Here is an 18,551-nt window from a genome sequence, read left to right as displayed (position 1 = left end):
AATTTTCCCGTAAAAATTTTTCCCGCCAAAAAATTTTCCCGCCAAAAATTTTTTTTTGCGGGAAAAGTGATTCCGCAATTTTTTTGCCGAAATTTTTTTGGCGGGAAAATTTTACAAGGTATTTTAAAGGTTTTACGGAGTATTTACAAGTGTTTTGTATGGTTTTACAATGTATTTTAAAAGGTTTTACAAGGTACTAATAAGGTTTTATAAGGTATTTATAACTTGTAAAACCTTATAAAAAACTTGTAAAACCTTATAACTTGTAAAACCTTATAAAATAGCTTGTAAAATCATATAATATCTTATAAATACTTCATAAATACGTTGTAAAACCTTTTAAAATACATTGTAAACCTTATAAATACCCTGTAAAAACCCTTTAAAATACCTTGTAAATTTTTCCCGCCAAAAAATTTCCCGCCAAAAATTAACGCCAAAAAATTTGCGGAATCACTTTTCCCGCAAAAAAAAATTTTTGGCGGGAAAATTTTTGGCGGGAAAAAATTTTACGGGAAAATTTTACAAGGTATTTTAAAGGTTTTACAAATTTTTACAAGTGTTTTGGCGGGAAAAATTGGGGGATCACTTTTCCCGCCAAAAAATATTTTGTATTTTGTTGACCTAATTTTGTTATATTTCCTTATATATTTATGATATCTTTTATTAAAAGAAGGGTAATTTAGTCATTTTGTACATAAAAGAGGTATTTTTAAAAATGGACATCCAAAGGGGGCATTTTTGAAAAGGGGTATTGAAAAAGGGGCATTTTTGTGAGTCTCCCTTAAAACTTTGACATTCAACTATATTTAGGGGATGACTTTTTTAACATTCTTTGTAAAATATTGTTACTGGTTTGGTGATTTTTAAATTCCACTCAAAAAATTATCTTCTTATTCGAAAAGTTTAGTTTTCTTTGTAATTTTATTTTAATATTTTACAACTATATGTTCTATAAATTTATACTCCCTCTGTCCCACAAAAATAGATTTTTTAAATATTTCACATTCTTTAAGAAATAATGTATAATGACAATTTTAACATTTTAACATATTTTAAAGAGTATATTATTTATTGTTGTTTAATAAGGGTAAAATAGGTAAACTGTTTTAAATTTGACATTGGAAACACAGAACTTCTATTTTTGTGGGACAAATTCATCTTTATGGGATAGAAGGAATATATAATTATATATTTTATTTTTAAAAATATTCGTGGGGCCCGCTGATTTACCCGTAAAAACCCGCAATTTATGAAACTCAACCCGCATCCATCCCGCTTTTTTGCATTTTGAAATTTTTTTATCTACACCCGCCCCGCACTGGGGCAGTCGGGACGGAGCCCGCGGGCTTTGCATTGACAGGCCTGTGCACTCAAAAAAAGAAAAAGATATTAAAGACGCCGTACTAAATTGATGGGCTTTTAACAGAATATAGTTAGGCCCAGTCTACACTTAAACGATGCCGTTTTAAGTAGTTTAACGGCCACCGACACGAACGAATCCAAAACGGCACCGTGTCGATCGCATCCAAACCAAAGCTCTCTGATGTAAGAAAGTCTCAACACAGCTTTGAGTTTCCCACGACGGAGAAGAAACGATGAAGAAGAGATGAAACGCGGTGGAACAAGACGGAAGCGATTGTTCGGGAAGACGATTCTCTTATCATCCATAGTTTTCTTCATCGGTTTTGGTTTGTTGTTGCTCACCCTCCGTTCCGTGGATCCTAATTCGTCTTTCATCGATGACGACGATGACGAGTCGGAATCCGAGGACACTGCGAGATGGAGCAATTCTTCTTCGATTGGAGAGGCTATGGTCGATGGAGCTAGGCTCTGCGCGACGGTAGAAGAGATGGGAAGCGAGTTCGATGGTGGTTTCGTGGATCAAAGTCTCAGAGTTCGAGATCTTATCCGTCGCCATTTTCAAATCAATGGTGAGAAATTTCGTTTTTGAATCGATGAGTAGTATCGTCGAAATCTTGTTCGATGTGAATGTATAGATGATGATGAAAGTGATTCTTGTGGTTTATAGGAGCTTCAGCGATTCGTGAGCTACCTCCGGAGCAATTTTGTAGACATGGTTATGTTCTTGGGAAAACAGCAGAAGCTGGATTTGGAAACGAAATGTATAAGATCTTAACCTCAGCAGCGTTGAGCATAATGTTGAACAGATCCTTGATCATTGGCCAGACCAGGCATATATTGGTTCTTTCTCAATCCTTTTCTTTGATCAAGTTCCTGAAGTGTTGCTTTGTTTGTTGTAGCTTGTGTTATTTGTCTTGTTTATATTTCTTTCTCTGTGTATTTTGTTTTACCTCAGGGGGAAATATCCTTTTGGTGATTACATTGCTTACTCAAATGCTACATTTACAATGAGTGAAGTGAAGCATTTGTGGCGACAAAATGGCTGCGTGAAGAAATACAAAAGGCGGCTTGTAATGAGATTGGATGATTTCGAGAAACCGGTTAAGAGTAATGTCTTATGCAGTAATTGGAAGAAATGGGAAGAAGCTATTATATGGTCAGTTGAAGAAAATAAATATAAAAGATACAACTTTGAATCTATTTTTGTGGAGTTATAATCATTACTGAGTCGAGCATATGGTTTTCAGGTTTCAAGGCACTACAGACGCTGTGGCAGCTCAGTTTTTCCTCAAGAATGTGCATCCTGAGATGAGAGCTGCTGCATTTGAGCTATTTGGAGATCAAGGAAACTCGGCACCACGAGGTAATATGTTTGGAGAGTTGATGATGAGTCTCATATCTCCCACGAAAGATGTTAAAGAAGCAGTGGACTGGGTTCTACACGAGACTGGGGATCCTGATATTTCAGTGCACATGCGAATGTTGATGAGCAAGTATGTTAAAACGTGCATCTAAGTCTTTTTTTTTGTTGTTGTTGTTGAGCTGGTTGACTAAATCTTCCTTTCATGATTTTCTCCAGATCTGTTAGACCTATGCGTGCAGCGATAAACTGTCTAGGGAAAGCAATTAACAGACTTGGCATATCGAACCCGAGAGTGGTTATAGTGTCTGACACTCCATCTGTGGTGAAAATTATCAAAACAAATATCAGCACCATTGCTGAGGTATCAATGATCTATTAAACTCGCTCTCGCTCTGATCTTCCAAATAAATTCTTCAATTCCATTGCTAACTAAGTCAGTTGCAATGGTTTTCAGGTTCTACATTTTGACTACAAGCTTTTCCGAGGTGATATCGCTCAACGTGGCCGCGGATTACCAATGTTAGATTTTAGAATAAAGGATTGGGGTCCTGCACCGAGGTGGGTTGCATTTGTAGATTTCTTCCTCGCGTGCCGTGCGAAACATGGGGTGATCTCTGGTGCTAACAGGCGAGTTGGGACTACCTATGCTCAGTTGGTTGCTGCATTAGCCGCTGCAAACAGTCTCAGTTAAGATCTTATTTTAGTTTCCTCACACTTATTTTTCTTTTATTTTGATCCGTCTCATTAACAGTACTCCTTGACTGGTTAATTCACAGAGGATGGTTCGAGCAACTCAAGCTTTGCGTTCCTGAGTAGTTTCCAGAGCAATTTGTTAGCAGACGGTCTGAAGAACCAGGTAGGTTGGGGACATGTCTGGAACCGATACGCTGGACCGTTAAGCTGTCCAAAACAGCCAAACCAATGCGCCTTCACGCCGCTTGCACCTCCTGGTTGGTGGGACGGTTTGTGGCAATCACCCATCCAACGGGACACTCGTAGGATTGCGGCTTTCGGCATTGAGCTTTCCGGGATTGGCACTGTTAACGAAGACCGGTTCCACGCCTATTGTAGTGCCAAGAAAGAGTACTTAAGCACTGTAACAATCATTTAATGACTTCTTCAAAAAAAATTCTGGTCTCTTGGTTAAATGTAGTCGCTGGTTTTATTTCTCAAATCTCTATCCCTTTCTTGAATTGAACCGGCTTTCTTACCATGTCTAAATAACTAGACCCAAACCGAAGTAACTAATTAAACCGAAATCAAGTAAATCCAGCTCATATAAGTAAGACTTTTGGTGTTATTATTAGAAACAGAGTGGATTAAAGATGAGATCTTAGTAGGTGGTAAGAGAGGAATAATGCTGTTGTCAGACATTAAAGATGGAACATTATCTCGTGGAATCAAACTTTTCCTAATACAAAAAATTGATTCCCGGTTTGTGAAACTTCAATTTACTACCAGTTGCAGATTGTCAATTTCATTATTATCTCCGTTTTATATTACTTGTCGATTAAGATTTTTGCACATAGAAAACAATTAAAACAGTGAGAATAAATTAGAATTTTTACCAAACATCTGCATTAAAAATCTAAAACTGTAACTATTATATAGAAAACAAATATAAGTGTTAAAACGATAACTAAATCAAAACAGAGGGAGTATTTACTCTTATCGTCGTTCAAAATTTAAGTAGAGATGGAAAAATAAAATCTGATTACAAAAAGAAAAATACGTTGTATTTAGATTTGATAACTTATATATTAACTTCCCATTCGAGATTTAATCATAATCATACATTCTCCAAATTTTAAGGCGTATGGTTCCATGACTCACATGAGTTAGTGATGCGGTCATCAACCCAAGAACCAACCATGGAGAAGATTATTGGCGAGAAAAAAACAACCCAGGAGCAGCCAAGTGGGATTTTAAACAAAGTTTTATCTACAACTTCGGGCCAAAGCAGATTCAGCCTATCCGAGAAGACCCCTGAGCCTTGTTCAGTCCAGACGAAGGCAAAGATCAATTCCTCCTGCCCAGAGATCACTTGGAATACATTCTCAGCTCAATTACCGAGCACCTCGAAGAAGAATCAGCCCAAAAGAAGTTCACACGAACGAGTTATTCAATTTAAAAGTCGGGTGATTCCCAGCTTGCCCGATTTGGACATACACATAGTCATTGGAGGATTCCGACCCGACCAGAAGGATTTAAGTTACGAACTGAATTTTCATACAATCTTAACTCATCAGAAAACCACAGAGAGTTGGAATCAAGTCAATACCAATTTTGGTTTGAGAGATATTAATTTTCTAAACCGAAGGAGCCTACACTTGCCTTATTTGGAACCTTTCGGGTTTAGGAGACTCCAAACGTACCATTGGCGCCCAGGAGACTTTAAGATACTTCTAGAAGTTCCCTACAACACTCTAAGGTGCACCAAGACACATAGGATCAGGCGGATCCTCACACACCTTCACTTTCCAGGACGCACCACTTTCTCCCCAAGCTTTCAAGATACAAGCTAACGGCTACTTTCCTTATTTCGACGGATTTTGCCATTTCATTTCCAACGGCTAGTTTCTCATTTAATTTTGCGATTTGCTACTTGTTTTAGACATAAAAAACATTGTATTACGAGCCTATAAAAGCTCACCTCATTCCTCATTGTAAAAACACCCTTAATCGAGATTTTAAAGTTCATAAGAAACATTGTTTTCTTTTCTTCCACAAAGTTGCGAATTCTTTGTGTTTCCTTTCATTAGTTCTTATTTGAGTGAGTCAATTAAGTTCTTTTGAGTCTGCAAATCAAGTTGTTTGAGTGATTCAAACTTCTGGTTTGTTCATTGATTGAGTGAGTCAATCGCATCTATCCATCGTTCCATCCCTTGATTCACGAGAGAGTGCGTTATAGCCAGCTCGTGAATTCCACCTTCCGCAAGTTAAGCTTGGAATCTCTTGATCATTGAGTGATCATAAGTTGGATTGGTTCCAATCTTATATCAGTTAGACGATACAATATTAACCAGGACTAATGCCAGTATCTTTACCGATCGTAAAGAGGTAAAAATTAACCCGATCAACAACGTTAACCATCATTGAGCCGTCTTCAAAGGCTTGCCTAAAACAGAAACAACTTTCGAATATGAACCTCACACAGTGGATATAGAGAAGAACACGATCAAAGTCTCAAATGTGTTAGTTGTTTTCAGATGATGATGAAGACCAAAGCGAGAAGCTAAAAACATGTTTAAAGAGGAGGAGAACAAATCGAGTGAAAGAAGACTTTGGTGGCTCACAGCGACTATATGGTCGCTGCTGTTAACTTATAAATTAAGAGTAATCAGAGCACATTAACTAGAGAGAACGACGATCAAATGAGAGAGGAAGAGGATTTTCGACAAAGCGTAAGTGACACATAAATGTCTAATGACACTTTGATTCTCATGCACCATAATACATCTCTCTTACAAGTTATATGCAAAGCCAAATCTTGGTTTATTATCCAACTAGAGATCCTCATGATCACATTCACGCTCAAAATCGCACCATACAATTTTTGCCAATTCACACATACGTATGATAAGCTCATAATACACATACTCATATGGATTTTTTTTTTTTTAAATCACTTGATGAACATCCATATTTCATGTGACCCTTCGTTTAATTAGGCATATTTCATGTGATTTCTATCTTGATTTTTTCCGTAACCACGAGCTATAATACTTGTTAATACAGTTTTCCTCTCCTCTTTTCATAGGTTTGTTACTAGAACTTTTAAGTCTTTTATGCACAAAATAATAAGAAAGGAGAGTGAGATAGCCTTTGCAAGTAAACTGGCATTTGGGTTGTCCGCTAATCAAAACCTGATGATACACGATATTGATTAGTCCAAGAGTTTGAAATTACTCATATATTACACAAGTAAATTACTCATATATGCATGCTTTCACAGCCATAAAATTTCTACAAACCATGAAATATCTTATCCGATCGGATATTTTATGCCATAAAAAGCAAGTCGAATGCGTCTCTGAATTTGTCAGCCATTACGGTATTTCCATTTTGAAGATAAACATAGACGGGTTAAACAACTTACAAAAGATCTATGCAATCTAATGATAAGCCGCCCTACTCACAAAGTTCAAAGAAACCATAATAACATTTCCGATAATTATTAATTCATATTATCGTATATTAAATACTGTGAAATAAAAGTCGAATGTATTTAGGTTGGGAACAGTTTAATGTCTCAGACAGAGAATCTTCGATAAAATCTTTTAACTTACATTGCATCGATATATTGGCCTAAATTTTGCCATTACATGCGGTCTTCTCATTTTGAGGTTAAACCTAGTAAAAAACATCTTCTAAAATATATATTCAGCCTGATTACATTTTATTCATATATGTTTTCATCGTCCGTTCATAAAATTATTGAGTTTTAGACAGAAAATCTTTAATACTTCTAGATCAAGTTACATGGATTTATTTATCAGAATTGTCAATCTCAGCGGTTTTTGCATTACACTTATTTAACGTTTAATCAATGTTTCGTGATTTAAAATTATTTGCACTAAAACCAACAAAAAAATTCTTCATTGAATTCCTAAAACGTTGATAATTTTTTTTTTCACTACGTCTATAGTTCTGGACCTTTGTTTAATGCATAACAAACATACCGTTATCATCTGTTATATCATTATTAGAAATATTTAACGCCCGAAATTTTTTCTAATTTTTAATTTAAAAAGTAGTTTAAATTTATAATCCAACAGCTATCACAATAATAAATAAAAGGATAAACTTCCTATAAAACAATTAACATTGTAGATTATTACCCTCAAAGGCTCAAACAATAAATAATTTTATGTCATATGAACTTAGGAAAGAAGCAATTGGTGAGTAACGTACCATTTATATTGCACCCCCATGTTCACTTTTGTTGATTACGTGTCTTTTCCTTCTATCAAAAACCCTTCAATCAAATCTTATCGTAATCCCCAAAATTTACAAAAACCTTCGAATTTTAATCTAAATCTCCTTCCTTATCAATTCCCTTATCACCTCACAAAATTTCTCGTATTTTTGTAATCTATTTTTGATCGAATTATCCCCAAAACCTCGAATCTGTTGATCGTGTGTTTCTTGGGGATTTTTTTGATTCCTTCAAAGTTTTCATCTTTTTTTATAACAAAACCGTTAATTCTTTGTCATCGTGTGTGATCTCTTGAGCCCTATTGATAAACCATATAGAGAGAGAGTGTGTGTGTGTGTATCTTTGTTTATTGAGTGACACCAACAAAAAAGAGATCGTGTTTTGATTATTTTCCTTGAGATTAATAACATGGCTTGTTGCTTGTGTTTTGGTCCCGGTCGGAAAATGAAGCTCCAAGACAATTCTGATCAGATATCCATACGTAACCAGGCTAACCAGCCATCCTCCTCTTCTGGTTCCTCTCCCTTTCCTTTGATCCTTTATTATTTATACATTAATCTTGAGATTAGTCAATCTTTAATACCAGTGATTAGTTATAACTTGATCAAAAATCTCCATTTTCTTTTAAATAGCTTATTAAGTATTTGTCTTATGATTAGTCTATATGGATCATAAAAATCTCTGTTTAGGGTTTCTGTTTAATAGTTCAAAGATTTTGTTTAGTTGGTTGATCAATAATGTCTCTTTAATCTACTTATGATCCAGTGACATATGTGATATGTCTCTCATTGTGTTGTTTTGTTCCTGTGTAGCCCAACCAGCTGCAACAGTAGCAATACCTTCGTCAAGTTCACAAACAGTAGTGCAAGATTCTGCTAGATACAGATGTCAGATTTTCTCATACCGAGAACTCGCCATTGCGACTAACAGCTTCAGGGAAGAATCTTTGATCGGAAGAGGTGGATTCGGAGCTGTGTATAAAGGAAGGCTAAACAATGGAAAGGTAATATATAACCTTTGGACTAATCAATTCAATAATCTGTGGGGTGTCTCTTGTCCTTGCGAAATCTCTGAACTGTGTCTGTCTTTGTGTTTTGTTGTTGTTCTTAATTCAAGAACATAGCTGTTAAAGTGCTTGATCAGTCTGGTGTTCAAGGAGACAAAGAGTTTCTTGTGGAAGTCCTAATGCTCTCTCTCTTGCACCACCAAAACCTTGTGCATTTGTTCGGTTATTGCGCTGAAGGCGATCAAAGACTCCTTGTCTATGAATACATGCCTCTTGGATCTGTAGAAGATCATCTTTACGGTAAATAAAACCAAAACCTCAAACCAAGAAATATTAATCAAGAACGAGATTCATTAAAGTTTTTTTAATTCTTGTTTTGTTTTGTCAGATCTTAGTGATGGTCAAGAGGCTTTAGATTGGAACACAAGGATGCAGATAGCCCTAGGAGCGGCTAAAGGGTTAGCGTTTCTTCACAACGAAGCAACACCTGCGGTGATATACAGAGATTTGAAAACTTCAAACATATTGTTGGATCATGAATATAAACCGAAGCTCTCTGATTTTGGACTTGCTAAGTTTGGTCCTAGTGGTGATATGTCTCATGTCTCTACTAGAGTTATGGGAACTCAAGGGTATTGTGCACCAGAGTACGCGAACACCGGGAAATTGACGCTGAAATCTGATATTTATAGCCTTGGAGTTGTGATGTTGGAGCTTATCACTGGACGCAAAGCTCTTTTGCCCTCATCCGAATGCGTTGGTACTCAAAGTCGCTATCTTGTGCATTGGGTAATCCTCTGAACCTTATTTTGCTTAAGAAAGGATTCGTTTTTCTTATGACCATTTATAGGCTTTGCTTCTTTAGATTTAACCATATGCTATAAAATTTGATTTTTTCTTAAGAAATTAAAATAAGTGTTTTTACTATTGACCTTTTACCATATAGGTTTTGATTTCGGTTATTCTAATTGAAAAAGAGTTTCGTGTTATGGCCCTTAATGATATCTCATACGTATTAATTAGACTAATGAATGTTCCGATTTCGATGACAAACTTTTTTATGTGTTTCTTTTTTTCTTAATAGGCACGACAATTGTGGTTGGATGGCAAAGTAATGCAGATTGTAGATCCAATGTTATTAACAAAAGGCCGTTTATCGAGTATCGTTGTTTTTAGAAGTATCGAAGTGGCAATGAAGTGTCTAATGGAAGAAGCAAACGCTAGACCATTGATCAGCGAGGTCGTGGATTCTCTAAGATATATCGTTGATCACACAATGAGGAAAGAAAGGAGCAGGCTTAGACGAGAAGGAAATATGGATGGGGCGGGGACATCGAGCTCACCGGATGAGACGAGAAGGATATTTACGGTTAGAGAAGAAGGAGAAAGTCCTGAAGAAGCTATTGAGAGAAGGAGACTAGTCGTGGATGATGCTATTTCTTGGGCCGGCGTGAATCGGCCGAGAGGGACTACGCCACCAACGCCGAGTCCATGAAAGTGAAGAAACTTTTTTATTTAACTGTTTTTCAAGTTATATTTGGTTCAGTTTGTTGTTGCCTGTTGGTCACCATTTGGTGTGACTATTGTTAGAAAATAACTTTTATTAAACATCTATAGATAGTAATCTAGTTAATACTAGATTTATGTTTATTTTTATGTTACTAAGATCACATTTATTTCTTACAAATATCGGATAGAGTGTCTAGAGTATAGAACGCTTAATCGGAGTTTAGATGATTTAGACGTTTACAACATAACATATCATAAATATAATATTATAGATAAAAATCATATAAAACTATCTATTATAAAAATAAAAATATTAAATCATAAACAAAAATTAGACAAAACACTTATTTAATTCATATCAAACTATATTAATAAAGCTAAAATTTATAATTTAAATTTATGTAGTTAAAAATTGTAAGAATACACTGACATAAAACTTATGCGATTTTAAGCAGTCGAAACGATCGTCTAAGTGTCATCTGAGCACCTAACGTCTAGGCGGAGCCTAAACAACTATCGAAACCGCTTTTTAGAACACTGTTTCTAATGTATACAAATATCAGGTTGAGTCCGTCATAAAATTTTGAGATAATTGGGTGAGAGACAACCGATCTAGTTGAAATTAAATTTTTGGTATTATGTTTTTAAGGCCCAAGATAACGATAATTTTAGCCCATTTTTTTGCCAACTTTAACCCCACGTGCTAGAGAAAATATGTCCAAACAATAAACCGTATTTATTGCATCTGACGCTTGGGTTAACTTTATCTCTGTTCTTCTACATCTCTTTAAACGCTAAGTTTCATCTTCTTTCCATCTGGATTTCTTCAGTTCGTATCTAATTCGGAGAAGTAGATAAACACCGCCGTTACGTCTAGTTTTTCGCTGAGATTTCCTGTCTATTTTAGTAAACCGGTGGAAGATAAATCTGCAGATGCTTGTTAATCTCTTGAACCGTTTTTAAATCTTAATTTTTTTGAATCAATTTCGTTTGTTCATGCGTTATGATCCATCATTGTCTCATCTTTTTATTCAATCTTCGTCTTTTGATTTCTGAAGCTTTTTTCTAAATTTTCTGATACCCCTTTTCCGATCGACTTGTATCTCTATTTGTTTTTGTTATATTCATTTTTAGACATCCACTGCTTCTCGTAGATCTCCACTTATTAGGATACGATGATTGTAATATATATATATATATATATATATATAGTAGCGTGCATACACGTATACAAATGTTAATAACGCTTTATATTTATGTTTACATATATACAAATGTTAATAAAACTCTATATACGTGTTTACATGTATACAAATTTTAATAACGTTTCATATACATGTTTACATGTATACAAATGTTAATAAAACTCTATATATATATATATATATGTATTTATATGTACACATAAACAGAATTATTTAACATTTTAATTATTTCTAACGCTTTATGTATGTGTTTATCTGTATACAAATGTCAAAATCGTGTAAAATATTCATTGGATTTCCATGCAACTACGTTAGTTGTTTAAAAATTCGAAGAACTAGTTATTGGGTGCCCATGCAACTATGTTAGTTGTTTACATTTTTCGATTCTCGTCTAAAACTGTTTTTGTTACAGATTCAAATTTGATAAAGTTCAAATAAAGTCATTTGCATTTAATGAACCATCACCTCATTCTTTATGTTAACTGGTGAATATTTATCAATTATATCAGTTCAACTGAGAGCATTTATTAAACGTCATGTTGTTCTTTCAGATGCTTTAAAAGGCATAAATTTTTCCACCACGTGCATATTTTAAAATCAAGCCTGGTTTTTTCGTTATTAAGTCGAACTTCATACTAGTTATCTTCTTTATTTTCTTCTTGTTCGTGACGAAATCCACTAATGTCGATTACCTAATTTCATGTTCCATTTTTATTTCTGCACAAATTAACTCTAAAATTTTTATGTTATGAAAAATGTATTTAAAAATTGAATGAACATATATAGTTAGGCCCACTTGGGTAAATTCAGATTTTCAAGGCTGAAAGAATATTTTGTTATATAGAGAAGGTAGAGAAGGTAGAGAAGGTTGAGTCCATCATAACCCAAATGTTGCCTGTCATCATTTTTTCTTTCTACCTTTTTCCCTCGAGATTTAAAAAACAAAGATAATCACTATTCTTTTTGTAACCAAAAAACTAATTTTGACTGCGTTTACTAAGTGACAAACCAATGAAATAAAGACACGTCAGCTATCTGTCAACATAAGAAAGATAGACTAAAAAAACGACGGTCACAGTTTCTTTTTTAGTTATATAATTTTTTTTTTGTTTGAGAAGACAAAAAAAAAAAAAGTGGGGGAAGGAACCCACCATTGAAATTGGGGGAAGAAGAGGGCAAAGGCAAATTAAAAAAAAAAACCCTTCTTTTTCGCTGGCTTACTCGTGCCCTTGTCGGCTTACTTCGCCGGAAATCTGAATTATCCTTTCGCCGGAGACTTTACCCTTCTTCTTCCTTATCTGGGTTTTTTTAGTTGTGAAGAAACGGTTTATAAAGCTCAGGTCTTGGTGACGCCGTCGTGAGATTGAAGTAGTAGAAATTGAGGTTGAGAGATGTATGTAGTGCCTCCTCCTCAGCGATCTGATTCTGGATCGAATGGTGATTTAAGGGTTTACCAAACTTGGAAAGGCAGCAATGTGAGTTTTTTTTTTTTTTCTTGAGTTGGGTTTTTTGTTTTTGTGGTTTTTGTTCTTCTTCGAGCTATATATGCTTCATTACTCTTCCCCTTTTCTACTTATTGTTTAGTCTATTAAATTAGATTAACTATGTCTCAATTTCAACCTAATTCAAATTGGAACTTTATTAAGTCTTTAGGAGAATCTAGCTAATGCGTTTTCGTGAATCCTAGGTTTTGGTGTCGTTTTCATAGGTTGCTTTAGATGCTTTTGAGCTGAACAAGGCATTTTAACTTTATCTGAATATAGCTCAATGATGGATTGAGTTACTTTGGACAGACATCTTTGTATATATATAGTTGATGCCTGTGTATAAGGAGGTTTTGAATAACCTTCTCTTTGTAATTTGTATTGCTTCAAGCCATCAGCTAGAGACTCTAAATACTTCTTGATTGTTTCCTTACTCTGAGTACTGATTGAGACTTGTGTGATGTACTGATTCAACAGTCCATTGGTGAAATGTTTTCCTAGATGATTTTTGTTATTGGGGAGTGCTTTGTTTTCGAAAGTTTCTCTACTGGAGTGTTGTTAACTTCACTTATTTTCCCGTTTTTTTTGGCAGATATTCTTTCTTCAGGGAAGGTTTGTATTTGGGCCAGATGTAAGATCATTGGCGCTGACCATTTGTCTCATTGCTGTCCCTGTTACAATTTTCTGCATCTTTGTTGCAAGGAAGCTAATTGATGACTTCTCCGATAGCTGGGGAGTATCAATAGTAGCTGTCGCCGTCGTGTTCACCATTTATGTAAGTATAGTTATTTTTTCTCTTTGCATTGCAGATGGTCTCTATTGCTGATGATTGTACCCACAAAGTTTTTGATTCCGTTTCTTTCCTCAGGATTTAATTCTTCTGCTGCTTACATCCGGAAGAGATCCAGGTATTATCCCAAGAAATGCTCATCCTCCAGAGCCTGAAGCCCTTGATGGAAACATGGATGCAGGGGCTGGCCAGACTCCGCAGCTGCGACTGCCTCGCATTAAGGAAGTAGAGCTTAATGGAATCACGTTTAAGGTCAAGTACTGCGACACTTGCATGCTCTATAGGCCGCCTCGCTGCTCCCATTGCTCAATTTGCAACAACTGCGTAGAAAGGTTTGACCATCACTGCCCTTGGGTTGGCCAATGTATCGGGATGGTAAGTCACAATCCAACTGATCACGTGTTTAAGCTATCCACACAAACCATAATTCCCTAAATATAATCTCATTTTCTGATGGTTGTTGCAGAGGAACTACCGATTCTTCTTCATGTTTGTCTTCTCCACGACCCTTCTCTGTATATATGTGTTTGCCTTCTGCTGGGTCTATATAAGAAAGATTATGGAATCAGAGCACACAACCACTTGGAAGGCAATGCTTAAAACTCCTGCCTCCATTGTTCTAATAATCTACACATTCATATCAATGTGGTTTGTTGGTGGCTTAACAGTTTTCCATTTATATCTCATCAGCACGAACCAGGTATGTTGCTACCATCCAATCCCCATCCTCTCTTCAGGAATCACGGAATCTCTGTAACCATTGATTTATCTTTGTTCTTGCAGACTACATATGAGAATTTCCGATACAGATATGATCGGCGAAGCAACCCACATAACAAGGGAGTGGTTAATAACTTCAAAGAAACATTTTTTTCCACAATCCCTCCTTCAAAGAACAACTTTAGAGCTATGGTCCAGCGTGAGCCTCCATTGCCTCCTAGATCTGTAGCAGGTGGTTTTATGAGTCCAAACATGGGTAAAGCCAATGATGAGATTGAAATGGGAAGGAAGGCTGTTTGGGCAGACATGGGTCCAGCAATGTCAGATCATGGTGACGGTAAACATGGTAACGAGCGGTTACATGTTAAGGACGGTGAGTTAGGCGAGCTATCTCCAGACATTAGGACAACAGTTGATGAACAGAGTGATAGGCCAGGTATACACCCGAGACGCTCAAGCTGGGGAAGGAAAAGCGGAAGCTGGGACATGTCACCAGAAGTTATGGCCTTAGCAGCCAGAGTAGGAGAACAAAACCAGAACGGCGGAGGAAGCAGCAGCGGAAGCGGTTTAGTGACTGAGAACCGGCCTACATAATTGAATACACGGTTTAGCACGGAAGGAAGAAAGAACATAGCCGAAGTTCGGTATGGTGAATACAGGTTTAGAGAAAATCTGAGGAGAGTTTCTTTTTCTTTTCTTTTTCAAATGTGTTTTTTTTTTGGATTATTCAGCTTATAATCAGTCATGTGGTTTGTGGTTTATGGAGGGAAAGAACTTGCTAATGTTCTTAATGTGGAAAGTGTTTGTGTTGGGTTTGGTTGGGCTTTGTTGTGGTAAAGCACAGGTTGAATTGTTGTGTTGTTTGTATGAGTGAGCTTTCTTCTGGATTTGTTTTTTTCCTCTTCTTTTCTTCTAGTTGTGTTAATACATTTAACCAGAGATCTATGTTTTTAAGGTAGAGGAGAGAAAAGTTACGATAAAAACAGAAAAGTTTCTATGTTACTATCAAGGAGCTGAAACTGAATTATCAAAGACATGTGGACCAAAAGACAGAACATTTTTATAGTTGTTCATTGAAGCATGGCTCTGCACTTATTGCATAAGAGCCCTAATGTTTAATTTATTTTGCCTCTAAATTAATTTAGTTTGTTTTTGTTTGATAGAACAATGTCACAGAAGAAGTGTGTATTAAGGTCTCTGCTGAGTCAAAGATATAGTCAAGAAAATGTCCAAATCAATAATTAAAGCCTTGAATTATAGAGTTTAAATTAATTTTCTGCAAATCTAAGCTTGTCACACAAACATCAGATCATAAAGACAGGATCTTAAAAAGAGTCGATAAGATTTTCATCAGTGCTATATATAAAACTAATATATTTATATAACATGGACCATGGTTCAATTGAAATGTCACTATTATCATTTAGTAGCCTCTGCTCCTCTTTATTAGGAACCTTGCTTGTGAGAGAACCACCATGTGAGAGAGCTCTAAAACCTCTGAAACTATTCTTTTCATCTTTATCTTTCTGTCTACAAATTCACTTTCAACATCAGAGAGCCCTAATCTTTTTGTTACTCATTACACCAAAAACCTTCAATGGCAACTTTAACAAAGTGAGTTTCTTGTATTTTTGCTACTTCTCTCTCTTTCTTGAACACTGTAGAGTCTTAAGGTCCATCACATGATAGAGACAAGCTCTTCTGTTTATTTATAAAGAGACACCAAATCTTAAATACCAATTTAAGCAGGTGGGTTTCCTTTTGTCTTCTCTTTAAACACTCACCAGCTTTTCAATTTTAGGATAAAGTAGGAGTTTCAAATTCTGTTGCTCTTTACTCTTTTTCTCAATCTCTCTGCTTTTTGTCATAGGCCAAAAGATGTATAAGAATCAGTTGCAAGAGCTTGCACAGAGAAGTTGTTTCAATCTCCCATCATATACATGCACAAGAGAAGGACCAGATCATGCTCCAAGATTCAAAGCTAGTGTAAACTTTAATGGTGAAATATTTGAAAGCCCAACTTATTGTTCTACTCTCAGACAAGCTGAGCATTCAGCTGCTGAAGTTGCTCTTAGTGCTCTCTCTTCCAAGGGTCCTTCAAAGTCTCTAACTGCTAGAGTTCTAGTAAGTCTTAATCTCCTCAAAAGCATGCAAGTTGTTTCTTATATGTTTGCAAAGTGTAATGATGTTTGGTTGTTTCTCTAAGGATGAGACTGGGATCTATAAGAATCTGCTTCAAGAGACAGCACATAGAGCTGGTCTTGATCTACCGGTTTACACAAGTGTGAGATCAGGACCTGGTCACATCCCAACGTTCTCTTGCACTGTGGAGCTTGCTGGAATGAGTTTTAATGGAGAATCAGCAAAGACTAAGAAGCAAGCTGAGAAGAATGCAGCCATTGCAGCTTGGTTCTCCTTGAGAAAAAGTACCTCCAAACTCCAAACTTTTTTACTCAAATCTTATTGGTTATGTCTCTCATTTCACACTTAGCTACATACACAGTGCCAAGTTTGGACCCATTGAGAGGTGAAGAGAAGGAACAAGAGGTAGTTGCAAGAGTCCTCTCAAGATTTAGACCCAAAGAAGTGAAAAGAAGAGAACCAAACCAGTCAAGAAGAACAGTCATCAAAACAATTCGCCAAAACACAACAACAACAACCACACGAGACTTGTTGTGTGAGAATCTCAGATCCATCAATCTATATACCAACGAAGCTTCATCATCATCTCCACCACCACAGAGATTCTACCACCACAGAGATTCTTGCCTTCAAGAACAAATCTCCCACAACAACAATCCAAAGTCAAATCATTGCTAGAGAAATGTCAAGAATATGCAGAGAAGAAACAGAGCCTAGATGATCCTAAACCAGAGCTCATAATCAAAACATCATCTCCATCATCATCATCATCATCAGTGGAGAGAAACTGTTATAGTAAGCTTTTGCCCTTTTCAAGTTTTGGGTTAAACAATCAGAAACTAGCTCCAGCTGTTCACATAAGATCAGTGATCCCAGTTTGTTCAGCTCCTCCACCAAAACCTAACCCTAACCCTAACCCATCACCGTCCACCACAAGGGAGCTGGGAAATGGAGGCCAAGAGAAGAAGTCACTATCGAATTAGAATTAGAAACAAAATCTGGATCAAACCCATGATTAAAGGTTGTGTCTTTAGATAAACCCATGTTAAGGATATAATTATAGAGAGATTAGAGAAATGGGTAAAATCAAATCAGTCATGGGTTTCTGTATGTTCGTCGTGTAAATTTGACTTTTTTTGAATTTTACGATCTGACATGAAATCAATGTTTCTGAATTGCACGTAGAACAAAAAAAAAGAAAGAGAGAGTCAGAGAGAGAGAGAAGAGATGAGAGAAGAGCAATAAATGAGTGGGGAAGAAGGAGAATTAATGGCATTTGTTTTTCGCCATTAATGCGCCGATTGCTCTGCTTCTTCTTCCTCCCTCATTCATTAATTGGCTCTTTTTTTTTTTTTGGTAAGCAGAGGAATGTCATCTAAAACAATATGATTAACAACATCCGGTCTAGCCTCAAGCAAATGAAATCCTAAAGGTAACGAAAACGCATAGTTCGCTAATCCGTCTGCGAGGCGATTAGCTTCCCTATACACATGTGAAATCCGGACTATCCAGTCCCTTGAAATAAAGCCATAGCACAAACGTACTAGGAAAGACAACGGATGAGACTCGCTTATCCCCGTCTTTAGAAAACCGACCACTATCTCCGAGTCTACCTCTAGCTCTAATCTCGTGAATCCACGCTCCCAGGCTATATATAGACCATAGTACACCCCCCACAACTCCGCAAGAGGCGCCGAACATATACCAATGTTCAAAGCGAAACCACCCCGCCAATTCCCACTGCTATCTCGCAAGACTCCTCCTGCCGTCGCTCTACCCGGATTACCATGAGAAGCTCCATCTGTATTTAATTTAACCCAGTCACTCTCTGGCGGTTTCCAAGCTATCATCCTTGCTTCTCTCATTTGACCATGTCCGGACCCCGCAGCTGAACCAAAGGCGTTGGATACTTCCTTGGCCATCTCTTTAACAAACTTCACCCTGTCCCTGCATTTCCCATTAGTGTTGAACACATTGCCACACCGCCATTTCCATCCCCACCACACTCCCATAGCAAAAGTTGTGGAC

The 18,551-nt window shown here is 36.5% G+C and overlaps 4 protein-coding genes across 4 annotated transcripts; all 4 read left to right on the top strand.

Annotated features, from left to right (window-relative positions):
- The first annotated feature begins 1,364 nt into the window (after positions 1-1,364).
- LOC9313076 lies at positions 1,365-3,921 on the top strand. Its single transcript, XM_002876962.2, has 7 exons — positions 1,365-1,934; positions 2,033-2,195; positions 2,321-2,521; positions 2,613-2,858; positions 2,945-3,089; positions 3,183-3,414; positions 3,505-3,921. The coding sequence occupies exons 1-7, from the start codon at positions 1,610-1,612 to the stop codon at positions 3,837-3,839; spliced, it is 1,647 nt and encodes a 548-aa protein (XP_002877008.1). The 5' UTR covers positions 1,365-1,609; the 3' UTR covers positions 3,840-3,921.
- Positions 3,922-7,383: 3,462 nt separating this feature from the next.
- On the top strand, positions 7,384-10,393 carry LOC9313075 (serine/threonine-protein kinase CDG1). The gene is made up of 5 exons (XM_021025621.1): positions 7,384-8,181; positions 8,480-8,670; positions 8,784-8,973; positions 9,062-9,462; positions 9,758-10,393. Exons 1-5 carry the CDS (start codon positions 8,076-8,078, stop codon positions 10,166-10,168), a joined length of 1,299 nt encoding a protein of 432 aa, XP_020881280.1. The 5' UTR covers positions 7,384-8,075; the 3' UTR covers positions 10,169-10,393.
- Positions 10,394-12,500: 2,107 nt separating this feature from the next.
- Positions 12,501-15,339, top strand: LOC9313074 (probable protein S-acyltransferase 7). Its single transcript, XM_021025398.1, has 5 exons — positions 12,501-12,862; positions 13,464-13,646; positions 13,740-14,036; positions 14,128-14,361; positions 14,445-15,339. Exons 1-5 carry the CDS (start codon positions 12,779-12,781, stop codon positions 14,973-14,975), a joined length of 1,329 nt encoding a protein of 442 aa, XP_020881057.1. The 5' UTR covers positions 12,501-12,778; the 3' UTR covers positions 14,976-15,339.
- A 98-nt stretch (positions 15,340-15,437) lies between these two features.
- On the top strand, positions 15,438-17,698 carry LOC9313073 (double-stranded RNA-binding protein 3). Its single transcript, XM_021025399.1, is given in 5 exon segments — positions 15,438-16,054; positions 16,252-16,505; positions 16,588-16,807; positions 16,885-17,147; positions 17,150-17,698. Coding segments are annotated over 4 exon segments (1,086 nt in total). The 5' UTR covers positions 15,438-16,054; positions 16,252-16,259; the 3' UTR covers positions 17,507-17,698.
- Positions 17,699-18,551: the final 853 nt, after the last annotated feature.

Source organism: Arabidopsis lyrata, assembly GCF_000004255.2.
Source record: "Arabidopsis lyrata subsp. lyrata unplaced genomic scaffold ARALYscaffold_5, whole genome shotgun sequence".
Taxonomy (NCBI): Eukaryota; Viridiplantae; Streptophyta; class Magnoliopsida; order Brassicales; family Brassicaceae; genus Arabidopsis; species Arabidopsis lyrata.
This window is presented reverse-complemented; position numbering and strand designations above follow the sequence as displayed.